The 25,664-nt window shown below is 39.8% G+C and overlaps 2 protein-coding genes across 15 annotated transcripts in view; one reads left to right on the forward strand and one right to left on the reverse strand.

The window, feature by feature from the left end:
* LOC309701454 (voltage-gated inwardly rectifying potassium channel KCNH7-like) overlaps window positions 1-11,250 on the reverse strand; it is an 88,107-nt gene extending 76,857 nt beyond the window's left edge. The window contains exons 1-2 of the mRNA XM_082525664.1: window positions 10,776-11,250; window positions 9,775-10,005 (exon numbers count right to left, since the gene is read on the reverse strand). Coding sequence (XP_082381790.1) covers window positions 9,775-10,005; window positions 10,776-10,851 — 307 coding nt within the window. The 5' untranslated portion in view covers window positions 10,852-11,250. The remainder of the gene's footprint in view (window positions 1-9,774; window positions 10,006-10,775) is intronic.
* A 12,948-nt stretch (window positions 11,251-24,198) lies between these two features.
* The window catches only part of LOC309701459 (uncharacterized protein), a 138,877-nt gene continuing 137,411 nt past the window's right edge, over window positions 24,199-25,664 (forward strand). For all 14 annotated transcript variants that reach the window (XR_014274998.1, XM_082525682.1, XM_082525686.1 and 11 more), the window contains exons 1-2: window positions 24,199-24,290; window positions 25,393-25,465. Coding sequence is in view for 12 of the 14 variants with exons in the window: in XM_082525682.1 (XP_082381808.1) it covers window positions 24,277-24,290; window positions 25,393-25,465 (87 nt within the window). In the remaining 2 variants the exon portion in view is untranslated. The remainder of the gene's footprint in view (window positions 24,291-25,392; window positions 25,466-25,664) is intronic.

Consider the following 25,664-nt stretch of genomic DNA (forward strand, 5'->3'; position numbering starts at 1 on the left):
TCAAAAAAAAAAAAAAAAAAAAAATGGGATCCACTGTGAGGCATGAATATAGAGGAAATCAAAGCTTCTGCTACAACACAAATCTATCTATGTCACTTTAGACTGAGAGTGGTAGCTTTGCTCATTACACTGCTCCCTAGCTGGGCCCTGTAAAGTGATAAGAGTGAGCTGGACAGCTTTATTCAGTCGCACAAAATCAGTTTTCTAAGCAAATCCTTTGTTTTATTTTATATGGGTTTATTCAATGTTGAACACGAGAACAGCTCACTCTGTTTTTAGCGCAGTCAAGTGAAAATAATGTTCTGTATCTGCATAAAGAGGTAACACTTTGCTTCCAGTGAGACAGACAAAGGGTGTTGGATATAGAACTAGGGCCATCAATTATTTAAGCAGCTCTCAAGCAACTGGACTGAATTCAAGGGGGCGTTCCCACAATGGAAGAAGCCATCTGATATTCAGCTGCACTTGATTTCTTTCCATCTCTGACACCTCCATTTACTCTCTCTGCCAGCCGCCCCAACCACACACACATTTAGATAAGGATGAATGCTCCTTTCTTCATCCCAGCTCTCCGTCTTTCAGTTATGCGCCTTATTTTGTCTTTTGTTGTCCCTTTTTTGTCCCCTGCATCTTCTTTTATTCTCTCTGCATTTCCTTCTTTTTAGCTCGCACTGTTTCCCTTCATACACATGTCTTTCACAGAGACAGGCTGCCCACTGTATGCGCTCAAACACAGCTAAACCCGAGAACATGACGGAGAATGCAGGTGAAACAGAATAAGAGCTTATCTTGTTTGCACAGCAATGGATCTGCAAGAATTGGTTTTATGGAGTGTGGTTTCCATTCAAGACTCACACCATTGAATAACCTGACTCATCTCATCATCAGTCATCTTGTCCAGTTTCCATAGCCTCATTGGCTATTTGCACATTGTGAGTTATTCATACAAAATTCCCACAATGTGGTGCACTTATGTCAGCAGCACCTTCAAAAAAACACCTTCAAGTCATCTCATTCTTGTACAAATTAGTTAGCCCCAAGCCCCTGCAATACCATGTTTGTATATCCATGGCAATCTGGTTTAGATACTAACCTAAGTGATTCAGGCGCTAACTGGGCAGATGTGTGGATGAAAACTTGTTTGGTTTACATATGGTGTTAAACTGTATTCTGTAACCTGTAACATTAAGTGTTTTGTGCATGCCCAAATATTACCCCTTTATGTAGGTGATGTTTGCTGAAAGATAAAGAAGAATAAATATTATTTCCACTGTGTTGTTTTGCTCCTGATGGATCGTTGCCCTACATTCTCTTAATTTTCTCTTAGAAGCACGTTTAACAAAATATTACCAACACTAAGGTTTTATAGGATAGTACACCTGATGTTGTTGGATTTCAACTCTTGGACAAAACATGTCATTTTACTGTGTCAACTTGGGTCTAGAAATTGTAATTGTAATTTTTTTAATCATTAGGGAACATGAACATGATGCTGCAATACAAAAAATGGACTGATAGGAGAGGCAGGCTAATTTTCTAATTTATAAACAAACATCAGTTAGTTGAGTAGTAATAACCAGACAACCGTGATAACAGGTCCCAGCAGACTCACTGAGAGAGCAAGCATCTAGTAACCAAAAGAATGCAGTGTAAGCACAGGTTTCATTCAATTCAAAAGTAGCATGGTAACTTGAATCAACAAGAGGCAGCTGCACATGAAACTGAGACACAAACGCACACAGCACCAGCTGTTGTAACCACTTCTGGACACCATGATTTGCAAAGGCAACAACCGTCTAATCCAGATGGGCTCTTGTACCAAAATTTGGCACCAATCGATTTAGTGTGAATCTGTCCTCTGTACTAATTCAGTTAATTCCCTAAAAAGTACTAGATTCTGTCCCAAGCCCTAGCAGTATGACCTGAAGTATGTACAGAAGCAGACAGAACAATATATATCTGCCTGCATGTTAATGACGTTAATGTTACTGTGCTTTGTTCATAAAACTTGCAGAACAACTTTTTCCCCTTTTACATGCCTTGCCATAGTATATGTATTGTATGTGTATTACTGCTGAGAAAAGATATACAACTGATCTTGCACTCACAGCTATGTTCACACAATCACTTACACACAATAATATATATTCACTCACATGCACCAAGCCAGAATGCAATCAACCAATTAGGAAATACTAACTATTAGGCACATCTCAGATGTGTACTATTGATCAGATAAGGACTCAGAAACAACATTAGTTTTGTAACTGAGCCTTTAAAAGCCAAAAGGAAAGAAAAGAAAAGACCCACTTTTAACACTCCATTTATGAATAACATTCAGATCCACGATAGCACTAAAAATATCCATTAAACATTCTAAAAGCATAATTTAAAATGTAGTTTCTACCAATGCTAAATACTAAAAGTTTTAGCAGGTCCTAAAATAATTCTGTTTGCAAAGTTTGGACAGATCGTTAGCAAATCTGACCCAACATGAATAACAGACTGAAAATAACTATGACTTGAACTTTATAACGTCACCTATTTTGTTCAGATTATGGCTTTTTAAGCAACGACAACAAATGTTCATCACAATCTAAAGTTCCCACATTTATCCATGGCATTTGAAGGTTGGAAAAGCTCTAATCTCAGCGAGCATCACTGAAGCACAACCAGCTTTAATCTATTTAGAGTGTGACATTTTCACTCTCATTTGCTATTTACAAATGAGAGCTGTTAGCATGTGCTGAGCTTATGGATTTCTAGATACACAAAGGACCCCGAGAGTCGGCATTTTTAGCATGGGAAGCAAGGCGCTGCAAATGCTTGGAACAGAGACGCAAATAGAGCGAGTGTTGCTGAGTAAATATGTGCTGCTGAGATTAGAACTGTTTATATTTACTCTGACTTTTTTTTGAAACTGTCATTAAGACACTAACATTTAAATACTTAATCTTTAACTCTGGTAATTTATTTATACACTGGATACATTCATTAGCAAATATCAGCCTGCAGAGTAATAATGAGTGCTGACAGGAACATCAGCTGTAGCTACCTCCTGTGGTGCATTGTTCAATGCCAGAGCTGAAACAGGTAGTCTTTTAAAACAGGAACTGTTTTACTATATGCTTGTGTTTCAGGTGGCAAAGATGTTGCAAAGACAATTTTGTAGCATTACCATTTAAATGGGCCATGCAACTATATTTAACAAAATCCTGCCAGAGAAGAATGAGCCCTGCATCTGTATTCCTTAAAAGATTAAAGTGCAAGACTCTTTGTACCATTGTCAAAATAATTGTCAGAACAATTATTGGCTAATTTCTTTCAATCTTTTAACTATTTTGCGTGAATTGTCTGTATTTAACACACTTTACATATTAAACTCATGAAATACATTACCGAATGCATATTTTGTATTACTACTGCGTATCTTCAGCACACTATTTACAATTACTTTCCCCAGCAGTTGGAAACAATTTCCACTTTAATGACAGAAGTCAGATACACTGAAAGGAAAAAGGACCAGTGGTCCAGTGAACGCAAAAATCATAAAGCATTAACAATGTGCCAGAGATTGTGCTGATGAGCAGAATCTCCTTCATGGACTGTAAAGGGCATTGGGCAATGTGCTTATATCGACCTAGGATCCTGGGATTAAAAAGAAGATTGGCTTGAGGAAACTCCTGCAGAGCACCACAATGAGATCTGCTGCAATGACATTTCTCCTAAAATCCTAATACAGAAGACAATAGAGACAGAGGCTGAAGGCTCTCTGATTGCTGGCTGTTACATCTAAATCTATTCTCATAAATGTATAAATCTGGGAGTTGCTAAACCTGATTTTTCTGGATTTTTTTCACTGCAGCACCACTCAAGACAGCTGGTGCATTTTTTAAAAGAAATTCTAATTGTTGTCCATCACTGACAAACAACCGTGCTTCAGTTACATGACTTTATCCATTGCTAGACTGTATCAAAGACATATTATTGTGTAAAGACACAATAATATGTGTATTTTTTACAAATGGAGCTGCCTGCTTCAGCACATTTGTATTAACAGTGTGATCACAAGAATGTTTTGCAGTCAAAGATTATAAATGGTTAAACATATCTGCAAACATACCAGATTACATAAAAAGCTAAAAATATATTTATATAAATTCAAAAGAAAAGATGATTTACATGTATGAATACATGTACCCATACTTGCTTATCCTAATACAAGCAGGATGTTTAACAGCAGTCTGCCAAGTTGAAACAGGTGTATGACCTTCCCTGGAGAAACTCTGACTCAGGTAAGAGGAAAACACTGTGGTAATTAGGAACCAGGATACAGAATAGTAATAAGGCATTTCCCTTGCTGTAGGGCCCAACAGTCTAAATCCAATGAACATTGTTATTATTAACAAACTGTCCAATTTCACTTTAGATCTCCTGTGGATGGGCCAACAGTAGGGCTGAACGATATATCGCATTTGCGATAATATCGCGACATGATCAAGTGCAATTTTCTAACCGCAAAGGCTGCGATTATACTGCGATTATAAGGCTGTCCAAATTACTACCATATCCCAGAATTCATAGCGCGGCCCAGCCAAACTCCAGTTTCCAGCAATGGCGGCCGCTACTAAGTTTTAAAATTACTCATACTAATCTTTCTGGGTCACAAAATAAACTTTTAACATATTTTCAGGCGAGAAAGTAGTTGTGTAAACATCAAATATCTGCTCGGTTTATCAAGATATCCCATATTTGCAAAAGTGCTTCGACGTTTTCAGAGGCGTCTGCTACCCACCAGCTCGACAGCTAGCCGGGAGCTTGAGGATTACTGATGCGGCCGAGAACGGCACAACTCCCGGCACATCATTTTCAGATCACCGCGGAGTTTCGCTGCTCGGGTTAAACGTAATATATAAGTCACTTAGACAACCTAAAAATGTTATTGTTGGGCTTTTTTCAGTGTTTTGTTTGTTCGTGAGTAAATCGGTTTGGCTGAGATTAAAGTTATTAGATTAGATAAAATAAAACTTTATTAATCCCCCGGGTGGGTTCCTCCTTGGTTTTCACACAGCTGACTAAACGTCAAACAGAAAACTGATTAAACAGAAGTATGAGACAGTCGAGAATTTACACCAGTGTCTGGTTATATTTTAGATAGCAAGAAGCAGACGGCCGAGTTTATTAAACTCCACCGGTGACGCTAATCAGAACTAGCCTTCTGATTAGCTAATCAGAAGGCTAGACCGTCCAATTTCACGCCTTTAAATTTTAAAGGCGTGTTTGTGTGTGTGTTTATACAATTGCTATTATGTTTGCACTTTATGTGTAATGTTACTGACTGCAGAGATCAGTAAGATGTGTGTATTTTTTATTTATTAGTTTTATTTATTTAATATTATTTTTTAATTGAATGACTGTCTAGTAGTTCACAGATGTCAAAAAACTGAGTGTGGTAAAGCCACTGATTTTGTTTATGTATATTTCTGCAATCTGCACATTGTACTGACTTTCATTTTAATGTTTACACCAGGGTTCCTTGTCAGCACTTTATGCTCAGATGTTTGTAAGCTAAAAATAAACTATTGTGTATGTTCAAATATACTGTTGTGATTGAAGAAGTTAAATAAAAATGTCAGTCATCAATTCATGCATCACCTCATGTCATCATAACAGAGGTCTGTCTTCCAGGAAAGAACAGTTTAAAATTAATGTAATATAGTATTGGCCATACTATATGATGTATTGCTTGTCTTTGTTTAATAATACAGAAGACAAAGACCTTAAAAAATAATCGCATATTGCATCGCAATCGCAATATTGGGGCAAAAAATCGCAATTAGATTATTTTCCATAATCGTTCAGCCCTAGCCAACAGAGGGCGGATGTTTGGCCACGACTGATTTGCACTCTCCAATACACTGTTTTCAGAGATCAATGCAACATGCAGGTATTTGTGTAATCGTTAATACTGTTTGCCCAGCAGATCAATGGACGCTGAACGTCCAGCTTGTCTTAGCTGACAAACTGGCCTAGAGGAGCATTAGACTCCTAATGGTCAGTTACTTTAATCCTTTAAGTATTAAAAGAAAATTCCATTATGAAAGAATGTTACCAATTTAAAATGTGCCACAATGGACATGCAAAGAAGAGTAGAATAGTGAATAGTGTGGCTGTCTCATAAAATCTTTCCAACTGGTAAACGTCTGGACGGACAGACAACTCAAAATATTGGCAGTTTGTTAATCACACCCCAGCTAATTTTGGTGACAGTGGCAACAATAATGTAAGTCATATTGCTGATGCCAGGGAAGCTCGTTCTGGCCAGCGCACTAGCTGAACTCGTGTTCAGCTAGTGTTACGCATACACTAAGCACAGGAGGACCGACTCTGATCCACTGTAGTGAAAATATAGGCTAAAAAATATACACTTAAATCAGCTTCACGCAAACTTGTGAAATGCAGACCAGTATCAAAGTATATTGTAAGGCAGACCTTACAATTATATATAGAGAGAAAAACCCATAAATTATATGACCCTCTATGAGCAAGCACTTTGGTGACGGTGGGAAGGAAAAACTCCCTTTTAACAGGAAGAAATCTCCAGCAGAACCAGGCTCAGGGAAGGGCAGCCATCTGCCGCGACCGTTAGGGATGAGAGAAGGAAGACAGGACTTTTAACTATGAATCCTCTATGTCACAGGTGTCGAACTCCAGGCCTCGGGCCCGGTGTCCTGCAGGTTTTAGATGTGTCCTTGATCCAACACAGCTGATTTAAATGGCTTAATGACCTCCTCAGCATGTCTTGAAGTTCTCCAGAAGCCTGGTAATGAACTAATCATGTGATTCAGGTGTGTTGACCCTGGGTGTTATCTAAAACCTGCAGGACACTGCCCCTCGAGGCCTGGAGTTCATGCTAGGTGTTCAATAACTCACATTTATTACACAAAAAGGGTGCAGAAATTCTCTGACACAAAAATAAAGTTCTCATGCAATCAATAAAAAATCTGAAATGGACTTTATGGTTTCAGAATGTAAAATATAATTATAAATATAATATAGAACAAAACCATTTAGATAAGCAAAGGGAAAATGTAGCATTACTGATGCAACATTTACAAAAAGCTCAGCAAGGCCAATATAACACAAAGCTAGATTTTATATTGAAAGGTGTTACAGGTTCAGGCTGTAGCACAACACTTTTCTTAAAAACATGGGCTGACATCTCCTCTCTGCCTATTCCCTCAAGAATTTTTCTCTATCTTTATCACTTTCTTTTAACCTCTGACCACAAACATCTATGTCTTTGTGACTGCTCCATAAGCTGCTTTTGACCTAATCTACATCACCTTCTTTTGGTCTGGATTTTCTTATACATTACATACACAATCATACTCACACTAACAAACAAAAAAAAGCTCAGTCTTTGAAGCATGCGTCATCCTGATTGAACCACAGCGCCGATTACACATCAAGCGTCAAAACAAATCCTCCTGACAGGATGTTGTTTCACTGTCCCTGAAAAAATGTCATTTCAAAAGCAGAGATATAACACCATTTTGTAAAAGCTGCATTTATTTCAAAATAAAGCCCCCCCCCCCCCCCCCCCCCCCCATTTTGAATTTGAATACATGGGAACAAATGACTGAAAACTGCAAAAGTACAATCAATTTGAGGATTTCAACTACAGCGCCTGAAGTCCAAAGCTTTTCACAGAAACGCACGATCAACTTAAATGTGTAAACAAACTCGAGAAGTGCAGGCATGTTAATTGGAAACTGCCTCATTGAAGATGACCTGAGGCAAAGTTAAAAACTGCCCTATGGTCTCGCCAGTCCACCTTTAAAAAATATTTTTGAAACTTAAACATCTGCAAAGACTCCTTTGGATGTTAAAGTATGGTCCCATTCAAAGTATAATGTAATTGAAGACAGTCTTTTTAGCTTTTGTTTTTCCAGACAAAAGCCAAAAAGTGTTGTTTAATAAACAATAGATTTTGTCCATTTTGAATAGATTTTGTTGAAGCAAGTCAAAATAGTACTCTTGTATGGCCCCCACATCCTTGTATGCATGCCTGACAATGTTAGGGCATGCTTCCAGTGAGACGATAGATTGTGTTCTGGGGGATCCAGATACGGACTAGGGCATTCCTGAGCCCCTGGACAATCTGAGGTGCAACCTGGCGATGTTGGATGAACCCAAACATAATGTCCCAGAGGGGTTGTATTGGCATTAGGTCAGGTAAGTGTGGAGGTCAGTCAGTGGTATCAGTTCCTTCATCCTCCAAGAACTGCCTGCATACTCTCATCATATGAAGCCAGATATTCTTGTTCACCAGGAAGAACCCAGAACCAGCATAGGGTTTGACAATGGGTCCAAGGCCTTCATCCTGATACCTAATGGCAGTTTGGGTGCTGTTGCTGAACCTGTAGAGGTCTGTGTGTCTCTCCGTGTATATGCCTCCTTAAACCATCACTGACCCACCACCCAACCGGTCATGCTGAACAATGTTACTAGAGGATGTTGGGCCCTCAGGCCACCTTCGTGAACTCTGTTTCTGATTGTTTGGTCAGAGACATTCATGCTAGGGGCCTGCTGGAGGTCATTTTGTAGGGCTCTGGCAGTGCTCATCCTGTTCCGAAGCAGATACTGGCCCTATAGGTCGTTGGTCATTACATATTGATACAAGTATTATTACTTGATGTTGTAGCCAACTCTTAAAAGTCATAAGAAATGCTGTAGAATGATCCCTGAGCTCAAGACAAAAAAATAAACAATTCCTAAAACACACAACCACATGGGGATCCTCCCTACAAAGTTCTTACAAAACTATTAATCCTTGTTTGAATCACAGTGCAACTTTACTGGTCCTTAAGTGTTACGCAAGGAGACTTAATCATCTGAATACATATGCCACGATTAGAGGACAGCACACGAACTCTCCCTGAACCAACACAGTTGATGTGAATCAAACAGTTAAACTTTCACTTTGGAGCTAACTTTGTATTTCATCAAAACTATCCCAGCTGTCAAGTCATGAATTAGCATATGCATGCTACATCATCTTAATCATAGATGAGTGATACAGATCCCATCATTTACAGACAACTGCCACACCTATGGAGGCTTACACTGGAAAATGTAAAGTAGCAGAATGAAGAGTGACATATGTGTTCAGTAAACTGAGGAGAAACCGAGAGATGGCAAGAACAGAAAGAGAGAAACCGCACGCTTGACTATCTTCACATTGGTCTTAAGGGAGCTGAGCTACATCCTTCCCGGAGTGTCCTATCCGGCGAAGGCTAATGAACACCTTTTCCCAGTCATTCAGTGCATACATCATTTCAAAACTGGACATCATGGGAGACAAAACTTTAACAGTTGCTCTTTTCCCCCCTCAGGGTTCTAAATGGGTGCACTTAGTGATTTGCTGCTGCAAAATGCTCCAGCTAGAACTGATTCAGAACTAAAAATTACACACTAAATGTACCTACACTGGCAGATGTTGTACAAGTCACCCTTCACATATTTTTTCTTCATCTACAGGCTTTCCTTGCAGATAGCAGCACAAAATCTATTCAAATTCAAACACTGTAACACTAGATTTAAAAACTGTATTATTTTAAGCAATTTCTTTACATCGAAAGGTATAACAGGGATCACAACATAAAGTCAAAACATAAGCAGCTTTCCAGCCAGTGTGGATTTCAATGTCAGACTATTGCAGCAGCCTTATGTCAAGTTCTGCATGTGTCACCTGAACCTTGCAACACTCACCATCCTTGCGGTGGTAGGTGATCTCCACTTTGCGCTCCTCGGACCCCAGCAGTGCCTGGGCCACCTGGGCCACAGCGTGCCGACTGGTGAACTGGCCATGCAAGAAGTCACAAGTGCATGGCTTCTGCATTACATCTGGCCTGGAAAAGCCCGTCATCTCGCAGAAACCATCATTACAGTAGATAATAGCGCAGTTCTGCACCCGGGCATTGGCTATGATGAATTTCTTATCTGTGACGAGGCAGAGAAGAAATTGGGGGAGAAAGAGTGTTACCGTGTTTATAGATGTAATTTTAAACTATTTGCACATAAATAAGAATATGAAAAAGTATAACAAATGTTTTATTTAACTAATACAAGTAGGTGTATTGGTTTGTATGGGATTATCCAGAATTACAGTCCTGAATGCTACTCAGCTGACTGAATAAAATTATGAAACTTCACATGTAGGTGGGATTGCTCTAGACAATAAGCATGTTCAGTAAATCCTTAGTAGGCTTAAATACTCCACTTTCTATTAACGAGGTGGCGTTAAATTTGACATTTTTTTAAAACAACAATGTGGAGACAACTGATGCACATTTTTGAGTTGTAAAAACCAGATTTGAGGCATAACTGAAACCCATTTTTAAAAGCGTAATTAGCTAAATTCATATATGGGGGATATAATCTGTAATTAATTACGTTAATCCTTTAATCCGTGTATATCACATGCAGCATTTTAAACTACATTTCCCACCGGAGCAGGAGAAAATGAGAAGGACACCAGAACTAAACAAACCTGGTGCGCGATAACACAGTATGGTAATTGACTCATAATGACTTTCATGGATTTCTGGCATTAACATCACAGGGTTAGCCATCCAAAGCCTTGCTGGTGTATAAAAGAAGGCCTATTCCTAACAATAACTGATCTCGAGGAGCAGCGGGACAGACACAAAAGACAAGCAGCACAGCACAGTGCACCCACACAGTACCTGACACCCAGGAAATCTACTTACTTTGTCCTTCGAATTTCCGAATAATTACTCCCAAAAATGTGTTTTGTGGCGCAACATGACCCCTCCGGACAGGCATGGTTCCCCTTCCAAAAATAATAATAATAATGATGGAAGAAAAAAAATCTTTGTCTGTCCAAGTAAGAGCACACCGGTCCCCACAAAAATGTCTTCCGTAAAGTTATATAGCGGATGTCAACCGAAGCCAGAGGGGCTCCCCGTATTCTTTGTCACCAGTCAGTCATCCTCGTAAAAAAAAAAAAAAGCCCCAACAAACCGCTTTCCGGTTTTCTTACCCAAGCCCCAATGTTTCCCTTATTTCAACTCCGACGTGTCCCCCGTTGAGCGCATCGCAGAGGCTTCTCTGCGCTCCTCGCCGACGTGAAGCTAGAAAGAAAGAAAGAATCGGCAAACCGCAGTTTAAACATTTCACCGTCACTCCTCGAAAGCACTGCGCGCTTTTTGTGTCTGCGCGTGAGCAGAAGGCGCGCGTGCGTGCGTGCGAGCGAGCGAGCAGGGGTCTATTGTTGTGAAGGGAAGACGGATGGTCTCTGAGGCCAATGGCTGAGAGGCGTAGCACCGACACTGCGAAGGGAGAACCCACAAGGATGCGCAGACAAAGCAGCAAACGTAGAGATGTTAGAGGCGAGGCGGAGAAGTAACGGATTACTGTAACACCTTCCAGTGTGGTTAGACGCATCATTTCATGAGTAGGCTTTAGTTAAGTTAGCACAGAGTAAACACAGCTCGTACTTTTAGCTGATACACGCCTAAAGGCGAATTATTATCGACATTTTCAATATTCAGTTTTCCTTTTTATCTGTCTTATCACAGCTGCTACATTTATTGTAGACTTTATGAGCGCAAGCTAGCTTAACTTTGCCTGCTTGAATAAAAAAACAAACCAACGGAATTTTACTGAAAGGACTTATCTTATTTTGGTTTGCAACATGACATCGAGTGAGGAAATACGTTTTGACATAGAATCATTATTTTTCTTTGTTACTTTTTCTGAGTCGCAAGCCCGACAGCGGCAGTGGGAGGCTGAGACCAGGGCAGGCGTATTTTATTCAAAGAGAGCGCTTGGCCACCACATATCTCCCCTTTCCGCTTTTCCTGTAAAACACCGTTTGCATCCAAAATGGAGCAAGGATCCGCTGTCACTGCCTCGGCCAGGCGCTGGCCATGGTGCTGCTGTTGCGGCGTCTCACATTTCCGCCCGCTGCTGGTTTCAGTAACTTTTTTTGAATGAAAAGATTCAGCCTTTGTTGCTGCCTTGTAACGAACGTAATACACTGTGTAAAAAATAACAACAACAAAAAAAAAAACAATAAAAAAGATAATATTTCCCATTCAAGCAGTCTACACTTAGTTGCTGTAAACTCTCCTTAGAATGCAACAGCTTACTTGAGGTCAAATAATTACTCTCTCTTCCAAAATTGTGCTTTCTGGCAGAGATTTAATAGTATATTCTGCACATTAGCAGTACTTTCATATGACTGAATGTTTTATTATTGAACTATTATTTGTTTACCATTAACAGCATTTTTCTAGCTTGTTGGGTGGTGTTTTTTTATTTATTTAAAAAAAGCAACTTATCTTTTCAATGCCATTTTCACATTCAAATACACAAAGAAGATAACAAATAACAGTAGACTGAAATAAAAAAAAAACCCACATAAATTAGAGTGACTTTAGCTAGCATTTCATGTTATTTACATGCAAATTAGGGCTCAGGTGATAGAACGGGCCATTTAGTAATCTACTAATACTTCTAATGAAGGTCAGCAGTTTGATCCCTAGCTCTTCCAGTCTGCAGGCTTCCAGTGTTCCTAAATTGCACCCAGTGTATCCATTATAATCGTCTGGGCGTATAGTGAAAAAGCAATTAAAGGCATGGAATTAAAGTGCTGCATGAATTTGTGTGGTATGAGTGGATGAATGTGACATGTAGTGTTTAAAGTGCTTTGTAGTGCTCAGTAAAAATAGTTAAGAGCCATTTAAATAGTAATCTATCACATATGAACTGGTAACATGTTTATATCAGTTGTTCTATAAATGACATTTATTAGGTCATATATGTGCAATCTTAATCTACAAACCCATAGCTATAAAATTAAAGTAGCATTTATTGTATAAATGTGCTTTCAACCACAATTATCTATATTTCTTTTGGAGAATTTGCACTAGATCTCCTACTGATCATTTAATGAACTACACCAACATGAGCTAGCAGGTTATCTATACCGGGTGTCTTAAAATGCTCTTGTTTCCTTTTATTATCTTTTCCCCCTTGGTCCACTTTCCTTGCAGATTCAATTTATTCACTATGTCTCCTTCAGTGTTCCACTCAGACACGCACAGGCAAATAAGCACTCCCATACTCTAGTGGAACATCTGTCCTGCTCCATCTGCTCCATTGAGAAAATGATTGACAATTCAACAGACATGGTGGGGAGGGGAGTTGCAGAGACTGCAGACTATGTTGCTTTTGCAGTCTTTTATTTCTCTCTTATTCCGCTACTCCTCCCTCAGTCTGTGTCTGTTACAGAGCGAGTAAAACTCTCCCTTCACTGAAACAGTGAAGGCAAGGCCTACCCCTGCCATAGTCACAATCCCATCCATCCATCCGCTTATCCTTTTCAGGGTCGCGGGGGGCGCTGGAGCCTATCCCAGTTGTCATAGGGCGAGAGGCGGGGTACACCCTGGACAGGTCGCCAGTCTGTCGCAGGGCCAACACACAGGGACAGACAACCATTCGCACTCACATTCATTCGCACATTGTGACAATTTGGATTATGCAATTAACCTATCCCCACAAGCTGCATGTCTTTGGACGGTGGGAGGAAGCCAGAGTACCCGGAAGGAACCCACGCAAACACAGGGAGAACATGCAAACTCCACACAGAAAGACCCCGGCCTGATGTTGGAATTGAACTCAGGACCTTCTTGCTGTGCGGCAACAGTGCTAACCACCGTGCCACCGTGCTGCCCACACAATCCCATTTAAAGAAAATGCAGTGTTTGTTAGTTTGTATTCCAGCTCTTAACGTGCTCAATGAAATGACAAAACAAAATTTACATAAGAATCTGAGGGCCTTTTTTATTCGTGTTTCCTTCTAGATGATCACCATCTTCTTCTTTCGACTGGTCCCTTTAGGTGTTGTCACAGTAGATTATCTGCCTCCATCTCACTCTGTCCCAGGAACATCATGCAATCAAAAAATCAAAAATAGGTATTCCCCAACAAATTGTGTGGGGTTTCTGAAAGTTGCTAAGAGTTACTGTGATTTCCAATTCATACAGGTCTAGTGACTGGTCAGTGTACCCCTGGTAATGGCATAGGGAAAGGTCTTGTATCTGTTTAAAAAAAAAAAGATGTGCATAACATTTTTAATCAATTTCAATCATTTTATCGTAAAATGAATTTAATTAAAAGTTTAAAATTGAAAATGAGATTATGATGGCTGCTGATACTGGTGTTTGCTCTTTAATGGCATTAGCTCAGCTTTTAAAACAGTGGATCAGAGATAGGCTACAGCATTTAGTTTTTCCATCAGAAGATTATTGCCTACCACTTGGAGAGTAGCTGGTGAGTTTCTGCAGACAAGTTAGCATCTTCATGAAAGTTACAGATGACTGCAACAAATCTTCTAGCACAAGGAGGTTTTTGGCACAACACCACAACTGTGGGGCTCTGGCCCTGTGTGAGTGAAACCTTACATAGGTAAAAGGGTGGACTGCTACTTTATCAGTTAATACTAGCAAGCTTGGTTAGCATGCTGCTTTCATAAATTGTGGTTGCAATGCAGACACAACAACTCAGCCATTTAGTGCTAAATAACTGAGTAATAACATGGGGACATTTGACTCAAACATTTAACACAAACGTTTTGAATAGTCGCTACCACACAATAAGCAAGCTTCAGGGATCACCCGAAATCTTGTAAAGCATCGTGTAAACCTTGCTTTACAAGGAAGGATCCAGGCCTAACTACGTGCTTTATCAAAAGGGAATGTTTTAAGCCTGATCTTGAAAGTAGAGATGGTGTTTGCTTCCAGAATACAAACTGGAAGCAGATTCTATTATTTTGTGGGGATTTCAGCCTGCATTGTCTGCAGTGGGTGTTGACCTCATTCTAGGCCAGGGGTGTCCAACTCCAGGCCTCAAGGGCTCGAGGGTGTCCCCCAGGTTTTAGATGTGTCCTTGATCCAACACAGCTGATTTAAATGGCTAAATTATCTCCTCAACATGTCTTGAAGTTCTCCAGAGGCCTGGTAATGAACTAATCATTTGATTCAGGTGTGTTGACCCAGGGTGAGATCTAAAACCTGCAGGACACCGGCACTTGAGGCCTGGAGTGGGACACTCCTGTTCTAGGCAATGATTTTGCATGCAGTTGTCTTTGGGCAAACGTGTCATCATCAAACGTGGTCGCTTTTCAGCTCAGATCAGGTAGAAAATGTAGTCTGTCCTTACACTTAACTGGCCTGTGCTGTTACTCAGGCTATTGAAATTAGAGAATTTCAATTGGCATTTCATTCAATGAGTTCGAGTATGACCAGTACTCTTTCCTCTAGTGAGGAGCTCGAACAAGGAGTAAGACAATTCTCTACTCATACACAAAAAGATGTGAGTGGGGAGACTTTAACTTAGGCTTGACTCCATTAACAACAAACATCCACCCTCTTGAGCCTCCCAGAGCATGAGAAGATAATGAATTCCCATCTATAGACAAACTTTTTCATCAATAGAAAAAATTATTTTCCCCTTCACTGTTAGAAGTAAATTATTTTAAAGCAGCTTTGTCATGGAAAAATTAGGGATGCTGTCCACCTTTAAATAGCCCCCTTTCACTTTATGTGACACCAGATTGAAAGGTTAGGGTCTACACGGGGTTTATTTTCCATCTTTTGTGAGTCTAAGAAAGCTGACATGGGTTAATTACATGGACCACCAAGAAATTGGCAGTAATTTCCCCTGATGGTTGTAAAAGATCTCTATTACTATGAGATGGGGTTTTTAAAACCTCATCCCATAAGCTCTAGCTGCTGTAGCTGGTTCAGCAGTTATTAAATTAACCCAGAGCATCCTAATCCACTCAGTGTATGAACATTTATTTGTAAAGTATGCCACTCTACTTTGTCTTGATCCTTCTATTGGATATTGTTACACAACAAGAAGAAGCAACACGTTTTGGGTTCTACACGTTCTTTATTACATTACATTCTTCTTCCTCTTCTTCTTTCAGCAGTCCCCTTTAAGAGGGTTCCCACATTGGATCTTCCTCCATCTCCACCCTATTTCTTGCAACCTATTCTGTCACCCCAACCCTTTGCATGTCCTTCTTCACTACTACTCTAACCTGGCAGCTCCACAGTCAGCATCCTTTGCATAATATATCCACTATTCCTCCCCTAACAACAAGAAGAAAATAAGCTGTTCAGAAATCTAAAAAATGAGATGCACATGTGTTAACAAGAATATCTGCTATGGGTTTTTTGAAACATCAATCTGATGTTAGGGGGACTTGGGGGACTAAACTACAATAATTCAAAAACTGGACACAATTTGACATTTCCAAGTTTAAAAACGTTGTTGTCAAGCTAAACAAAGACCTATTTTGATAATAGATGATATTATTAATGTTAAATCAATGCCACTGATGAGGATATAATTGGGACAGTCCTATTTGTGTTTTCTTCTGTGAGAAAAAACATTCTTCTTTGTGTTAATCTCCCATCAAAACTTGCATCAAAATATAGCCTCCTACTGCCGCCACTGGAGCTTAGGCCTGACTATCAGCTCAGTTGGCCCATTCATTTGTAGCTTAATCTTTTCAGTATGTGGAGCAATTTAGATCGGGCAGCTAGGCCTTGGCCCCTAATCCACAGATCACTCCAGGGCAAATGACTGTCTACATCCAAGAAGGACCCTATCTCTTCCTATTCTCTTGTGATTTACCTCTGCCCATTTTTGTTTTTGTTGGCTCTTCTCTGTTCTGGCTGGCAGCCAGGTGAAGACATGGGGACAGTCAGAAAAATCCAAAGCAAATTAATTCAGACACAGTAAAGCAGAATAGAAGAATGCATGGCAATAAGGTTAAGTAGGTAATGAAGCATTGCATTGGTTTTTGCTATGATCACCCATCCACCTTTTGTCACAGACTTTTTCCACAGCTGGCCCCTTGCACAGATACATTTCTCACCTTTCCTCTCTACTATCTTGCTATCATTTGGTAACCTTGCAGTCCACCTTTGAGGTTCATGGGAAATACATACTTAGGATGTAGTGTGGGCATTACAACGATAACCCACATGTCACTCAAAGATACCCCTGACAGCTCTCTATAAACCCACAGTTTTGTCTTCTGTCAGTGTCACCATCCTAACTAAATGCCTGTGATTGCACAGCTCATTGCCAAAGAGAGGTGTCATCCCAGAGATTTATCACCCTACACATGACCCAGTCTCCTTGGTAGTCCACTTGAAGTTCCAAAGTGGACTGACTGTGACTCAGGGCTGTGTATATATATCCATTTGTGAGTGTAATGCTGTGGCTGTCCTTGTAAGAGCAGATTTGAGTTTGAGGCAATTTTCATAAAAAGAAATGATTTTAGCGTGCTTTAACTGCACTTTATGGACTCATTGCCTGGTTCACCTGAGATCCCAGGGGCAGAGATTTGTGCTTCAAAGCTGCGAGAGTACAGACACCACATTTTAGATGCCTGGGTTTAAATCCACTGACCAGCTGGGGACTTTCTACGTGGCATTTGCATGTTTTGCACCAGATGACTGCCCCTCCCTGAGACCTGGTTCTGCTAGATGTTTCTTGATGATTGATGAGGAACAACAGAAATGCTACAGCAAGGGGTACCAGGACCTCAGGTCAGGAGGGAGATATCATCATCCCAATCCAAGATTGAGTCTACTAGATGATGTGAATGCACCACAGGCCTTCAAGATGGCAGCAGTTTAGCCATTACTTAAAAAGCCATCTCTAGACCCAGCAGTCTTAGCTAATTATAGGCCAATCTCCAACCTTCCTTTCATATCAAAAATTCCCTGAAAGAGTAGTTGTCAAACAGCTAACAGATCATCTGCAGAGGAATGGTTTACTTGAAGAATTTCAGTCAGGTTTCAGAGCTGACAGTGGACTCGTCTCTGTGCTTGTCCTGCTTGACCTAAGTGCAGCGTTGGATGCTGTTGACCATAATATCCTATTAGAGCGATTAGAACATGCTGCAGGTATTACAGATACTGCACCACAGTGGTTTGTATCATATTTATCTAATAGACTCCAATTTGTTCCTGTAAATGGACAGTCCTCTTCACACACTGAGGTTAGTTATGGAGTTCCACAGGGCTCAGTGCTAGGACCAATTCTGTTCACATTATACATGCTTCCCTTGACACCCCTTAGACCAGGGGTGTCAAACTCAAATACACAGTGGGCCAAAATTCAAAACTGGAACAAAGTCGCGGGCTAACGTTAATATTTATTGAAATATATGTACTGTATTCCTCCAGATATAAGAATGAATCTTTTCTTATGGACTCAAACACGTTTTGCTGAAAAACTGAACATGGAACAAGCAAAGCTTAATACTAAACAATATATATATTAGCTGTATAATACCAGTAGGCCAGCTCTAATAGTAATTTGGTATGGCTTTGCGGGCCAAATGTAATTAGGCTGTGGGCCAAATTTGGCCCGCGGGCCAGAGTTTGACACCTATGCCTTAGGCAGTATCATCAGAAGACATATTCACATTTTCACTGCTATGCAGATGACACCCAGCTCTATCTGTCCATGAAGCCAGATAACACACACCAATTAGTTAAACTACAGGAATGTCTTTTGTTTTTTTGCTAGGATGATTGACTGATAAATACCTAACTGCTGTATGTTAATGTCTGTCTGTCTGTTCAACAAAGTATGCTGTAAAACGTGATATGCCTTAGATCTTTGTAGATAAATAATAATTAAGTTCATAAATGGGAAGGATTAATTATTTACAGTCCATCATTAACACAGATCCCGATTCAAGTCTCAGATCAGCTTCTTGTGCCAATTCTTAGAACAAAATCCACGAGCATGGCAGTTTTGAATTTTTTGCCCTATAATGACGTCTGCTTTTGTAGTCATTTGTGAAATAACGAATATTTTCTTGTTCTTAGACTTAGCTCATCCTGTAAACACTCACTCATCCTACATGTATGGGTGAATTAAATGAAGCAGTGACTGCTGTTACAATTAGTGACAACTGCATCCATTTGTGATTGTAGCTGGATACTTCCCAGCTGCAGAATCGCAAACAAGTCACATTAGTCATCTTAATGGCAACAATAGTGGGCTGGTATTTGCATTGGAGAAGAGATATTGGAACAAAGTCATATAAAAATATCACTCACTTGGCAGCAGAACTACATTGGACAACATTTACTTTCAAATATAGCCTACTTTCATTAAAGAAACAAGAATTGATTCAGAAATATGAACTTTAGGCTGCCAGTTTAGCTCACAGGGTGAGGAGGCGACCATATGCTGTAAGGCTCAATGCAGCGGCCTGGATTTAACTCTGACCTGAGGTCCTTTGCTGTTTGTCTTCCCTCACTTTCTCTCCCCGCTTTCCTGTCCTCTCTTCTCTATGCTATCAAGTAAAGGCAGAAAGAAGTGTGAAATTATACAGCAGTTTTACCCTGGTTTCAGTTTGTACTCGACATTGAAAACAAAATTATTCATGTCTATGCAGCTTAGAAAGTGCTTTTCTTAAAATGAGATGTATAGACGCATTACAGATAGAATGGGGATATTCAGCTGTGTACAATTTGTGCCTATATGTCTGGGAAATTAAAATACAGATCATTGTGCAGCTCAGTACAATGCATATCACATAGTAACAAATTAGACCAGCGGCATGATGTTTTGCAATTAATGTTGACAGAACAAACAGAGGCTGAGGTATTTTTAGACTTTGTTTACAAGCTAAATTACTTTTCTAATTTTTTACATTTCCTTTCCCCCCCATTATTATTAGGTTCATAATTTGGTGGACAGACAGCTTTTTTAATAGATTTGGCTCTAGTACACATTTTAAATGGACTTTAAATTAAAAAAAATGTGATTGAAGTGCAGACTTCAATTAAAACTTAAATTTTAAGGTGATTAGCAAAAAAATAGTACATTAACTGCTTGGGAATTACAGACATCATCTGTTTAGCCAATTTAATTAAAAACTTACACATGACATCTTTTTTCATAGTGTAATCTTTATGTTCTGGGTGCTGCTCACGTGATGGTGATGAATGGTAAATGGCGCTTTACTTAGTCCCTAAGGACCCCAAAACGCTTTACACTACATTCAGTCATCCACCCATTCACGCACACATTCACACACTGGTGATGGCAAGCTACATTGTAGCACAGCTGCCCTGGGGCGCACTGACAGAGGCAAGGCTGTCGGACACTGGCGCCACTGGGCCCTCTGACCACCACCAGTGGGCAACGGGTGGAGTATCTTGCCCAAGGACACAACGACCGAGACTGTCGGAGACGGGGCTCGAATCGGCAACCTTCTGATTATAAGACAAACTGCCTACTCTTGAACCACGATCGATGAGGAAGTGTAGCTCTAAACAGAAAGCCCGGTCCACCACTAACCCATTTATGTTTCTAACTGTTTTCCACGCTCGGCAACACACCCACTGAGGAACAAACTCTGGTAATTGTCAATTCTGTTTTGAGACGTGTAAAGTTAGAGACACCAGCAACCATAGTCAACTGTCTTCCAGGGGACAGAACAGGTGACATTGAGGGAAATTTATAACTGCTGGCTAAGGGTAAACATAAATTCCATAAAATTATAATTCACGTCAGGAGTAATGACACTTGGTTATACCAGTTGGAGAGCACTAAAATTAATATTTAATAAGTGTGCAACTTTGCCAAATAAAATGTGGGACTCTGAATTTTTCTCTGTTCCCCTCCCCAACTAGATCAGGAGTGACATGTTTAGCTGCAAGCAGAACTCTTAAACGTGCACCTTAAAGCAGATGATCAGTAAGCTGGAGAGGAAATGGCATCTCACTAATTTAGAAGTTCATTATTTAGCCTGAAAAAATAGTTTGCTGCTTTACGAAAACATCTAGAACATCTTACTATTCATGACTGATAGAAAAAAATATGAACAACCCTAGGTTTCTCTTTAGTACTGTAGCCAGGCTGACAAAAAGTCAGAGCTCTGTTGAGCCAACCAATCCCTAAAGTACTCTTCACACACTAAGGTTACCAATTATGTTTACAGGCAGTATCATGAGAAGGCATATCATACATTTTCACTGCTATGCAGATGACACCCAAATTTATCTATCCATTAAAACACATGATAACACACACCAATTAGTTAAACTGCAGGAATGTCTTAAAGACATAAAGACCTTGACAGCCTCAAGGCATTACCTTGGCCTCCAGTAACACTGTGAGGAACCTTGAAGTAATTTTTGACCTGGATATGTCCTTCAGTGCACATATTAAACAACGATGCTGAAAAACTAGTTCATGCATTTATTACTTCTAGGCTGGACTACTGTAATTCATTATTATCAGGATGTCCTAAAAACTCCTCGAAAAGCCTTCAGTTAATCGAAAATTAGAGCACTTCGCTCTCGCACTGCAGGCTTACTTGTTGTTCCTAGAGTATTTAAAAGTAGAATGGGAGGCAGAGCCTTCAGTTTTTAGGCACCTCTTCTGTGGAACCAGCTTCCAGTTTGGATTCGGGAGACAGACACTAGCTCTAATTTTAAGAGTAGGCTTAAAACTTACCTTTTTGCTAAAGCATATAGTTGGGGCTGGACCAGGTGACCCTGAATCCTCCCTTCCTGAGTGAAAAAAGTAACTGAAGAAGAAACACTCATTGCATCATGGGGATCCCCCAGCAGCCTAGGCCTATTGCAGCATAATAATGTGTTTATAAACCTCTCCACATTCAGTTGCTAATTATTATCAATCCCTGTCTCTCTTTCACACAGTGTCTTTGTCCTGCTTTCTATCCCTCACCCGAACCGGTGGTGGCAGATGGCTGCGTCTCCCTGAGCCTGGTTCTGCTGGAGGTTTCTTCCTGCTTAAAGGGAGTTTTTTCTTCCCACTGTCGCCAAAGTGCCAAAGCAATTGCTCATATGGGGTCATAAGATTGTTGGGGTTTTCTCTGTTTTCTTTGAATTGTTGTAGGGTCTTTACCTTTCAATATAAACCATTCTGAGGACACTGCTGTTGTAGTTAGGGGATGCATAATTAAGACTGAACTGAATTGAAAAAAACTGAATTTAACAACATCTAACCAAGTAAAAAAAACACACTTTAGAAATGCCTTCATGAATGGAAAAAGCAAACAGCTATTTCGAGAAAAAAGTAAATGTATATTTCATCCATAGCCTGACAGACATTAAGCATCTACTCATGAACACTTTGCTCTGTTGGGCTAAACACTCAATTGAGGGTGAGACCTGAAGGCTGCATAAAGTCTTAAGGGTGGAGATGGACAGTCCACATACAATAACAGAGGAAAGCATGTCAAAACTCCAGAAATGATAAAGTCTCCTAAGGTTCAGCAAGAAAGAGAATCCAAATGCAGGACTAACAGGAAAGGCAAGTAAATGCAAAACTGACCGTTTTATTAAAGTAGGAGTCCACGAGAAGGAAAAAACAATGTAAAACAATAATAAAAGTTTATTAAATTTCAATAACTTACAAAACATGAACTGACAGACACTAGGGACATCAAACTGACACCACACATTCAAACACTGAAGGAAGACCAAGGCTTTAAATACACGTGAAGCAATCAAAGAGTTTCAGGGAGAAACACCAGCGAAACAAGACAGAACTGAAACTAATCAAGGAAATAACAAAAGAATTAAAATTAAATACACACAAACAAACAAATGACTACCAAAATAAATCTGGAAAGGAAAACTGAAACACTGAATATGTAGAACTTGACTGGCAGGGAAAACAAAGGGAACAAGTCCTGGAACTGATAGAGTACAAGATAAACACTTGAAAATAAGGAACCACCAATAATCCAAACTCAATTCTGCTCGATATTAGTTTTATCTCTTTATAAGCGTATTGGTGCAACTCTCCACAACAGTCCCAGTTTCATATGTGGCTCCTTGGGGGAAATTAATTGCCCACCCCTACCATAGAGTCTGGTGAATAACAGAGAATACAACCCTGAGGAACAATTATACTCTAATAGAAATAGTATAAGTATATAAGTATAAGTATAAGACAAAAGACCATATGAAATTCAAAATCTTCAAAAAAAAGAAAATAAAAACAGTATAAACTTTAAAAAATATTGAGAATTCCACACTCAACAATCTGAATCCAAAGTACAATTTGACTACAGCACATAGTTTCTGGATCAACGGCAGCAGCTGAGAACTTCAGAAATTACATATGTTCATCATTATCAAACCAATAGTTTGAAACCAATAGACAAGAATATGTTTGTGTGACACATACATAAGGGCGTGTGTGTGTGTGTGTGTTTCTTAAAGTGTTTCTTTAATCTTACTATTTCTGATATACTGGAATTTGTTCTGAAAATGCATCTGTGGATATTTGTCTGTGTCTTGTCATTGAATAATGGTTTCAGATGGCCTAACCATTAAGAGGTTATCCCTCTGGAGACCCCCGTGCGATGACTCCATCCCTCCTGTTCATTACTGCACTGCTGTCAAAACCTCTGGCAGCACTTCAGCTGACCGAAGGCACCCCACCTCCTCCATTCCTTCTTTCACCTCCAGTGTGACTCTTGCTTGCTCTCACTTTCTGTCAGCTCCAGTCGGTCTGACAGATCAGGAGGTAAGGTTGCCATGGCAACTTATCCATCCATGGATTGTTCCCTACTATCACAAACTCTTTGGAATACAGAAAAACAGAAACATATGCCAAGACAAAATAAACTTCGGTAAATTCCTTGTTTAAGCTGAACTATAGGAACAGACGTGTCTCTGTCAGATTTTCCATCATGCTTCTTTTGTTGGCAAAGTATTATAAGCTAGCAATAATGAAATTCTGCAGGGAAGAAGTGACATCTTCAGGTTTTTAGGCTATAGATGAGAGGAAGGGAAGGATTGTTTCCAGTGTTGTCAGTGTGTGACAGCACGTGCGGGGGGGCTAGAGGGGCTTGAGCACCCGCCCCTTTCCTGATGGGTCCCCTTTTGTTGAGGCAACTTTTTTAAAAAAAATTATTATTTTTTAATGTGTGTGTGCGTGCGGAGTCCTGTCTGTGCCCCTGAACAATAATATTTAACTATTAATCACAGTTTTGCTAAATAAAAGGATCTGGCTTGCATCAGTCACATGATCACATTTAACCAATGATCGCCCTTGACGGCAGAACGCGCTGGTTACGAGCCGGGAACGAGCTCACAAAGAGCACGCGCATTTTTTGCGGTCCGGAGCTGTAGAAGAAACACAAATTGACACAGACTGATGCCACAAAACCAGTAAGTAGGTGTACAGCGTACACTGTAGTGTATAGCACACAGGAGCATTAGCTTATTACGTACACGTTGGTAAGCTGTCTTGTTGCAACTGACGAACTGAAACAAACGAGCAACAGCGTGACAAACATTACCTGTCCTTTTATTAACTGCACAAGTAGTGCTGGTCATAGCTGCTGGCTACCTGTGTAAGGCTGTCATGGGTCTGTAGCTCTGTCACCGTTTTAGGGAACATATTTAGTTTTAAAGTAAGTTTCCGGGCTTTTCCTGCCTTTCTGGAGGGATTATATTTCACTAAAAAACGGTCTGATATGCATGTCCACATAATAATTATTATAATTATAATATATTAAAAAACACACGCTGTATTTTAAAGAACATACATTAAGAAGCAGATTATATTAGATTTATATTTTAAATAAGACAATATTTGGATTTTAAAGCAGTAAAATTATTGTATCTCTACAGTTTAAAAATGTAATAAGCTTTGCCCCTGCACAGAGTGGATAGTGAAACAAATGGAATCATCATAATGACATTATTTCATATTTATTTCTTCCCCCTCCTCATTGCTTTATTATTGTAGCTCTAGTAATAAATAATAATGTAAGGATTCTGGATCAGCACCATGGATGCCCATAGTATATACAGTATTCTGAAGACGGTCTAAAATGTCACTGTGTGTGCGTGTGTGTGTGTGTGTTTTATTTAGATGGATTTTTAAAAAAAATATTACTCATGATATAACATTGTCCAGACATGCCTGGTAAGGACATGAGGAGGAAACAGTAGGAGCTGTGTGAGGCTACTAAAGGCAGTGCTATAACATTTTTCTGTCATCATTTTATTATAGATTAAGTGCAAGAGTTGTTAGGTGTGGATAATTAAATTATAGTTTATTGCAATAGCAAGTTGTGCCTTGTTGTCAGAAAGACAGCAAGTGGAGAGATATATATGAAATGATGGGATGGAAGGAAGAAGAGAAGCAAAGAGTGATTCACAGGCAGAGCCTAAGCACTGTCACCAATCTTTGCATTTTGTCATTATCTCATGACACTTGTTTAATCAGCTACCATCTCTCCTATGGACTTTTTAATGTCTACAGTCTCAGATCAACACAGCCCTGCCCTCCAGCACTATCCACAGCAACCCCTCAACAGCAACATTGTACCCATCAGGTAAAACATTGGCTACGTTTGCTTTGCCTTGTTGCCCATATTAGATTCTTGATGAATGTGTGTTGTTGTTATTCAGCCTAGCTCAATGTGCCCCTTTTTAACTTTGAGCACCCGCCCCTTTAAACCTCTCTGTACGGCCCTGTTGCCAGGTGATGTTATTCATTTACACAGTAATACATTTGTGGCCGTGAACGGCTTT

The sequence above is a fragment of the Aulonocara stuartgranti genome, assembly GCF_965226115.1.
Source record: "Aulonocara stuartgranti genome assembly, chromosome: 23".
NCBI classification, from domain to species: Eukaryota; Metazoa; Chordata; class Actinopteri; order Cichliformes; family Cichlidae; genus Aulonocara; species Aulonocara stuartgranti.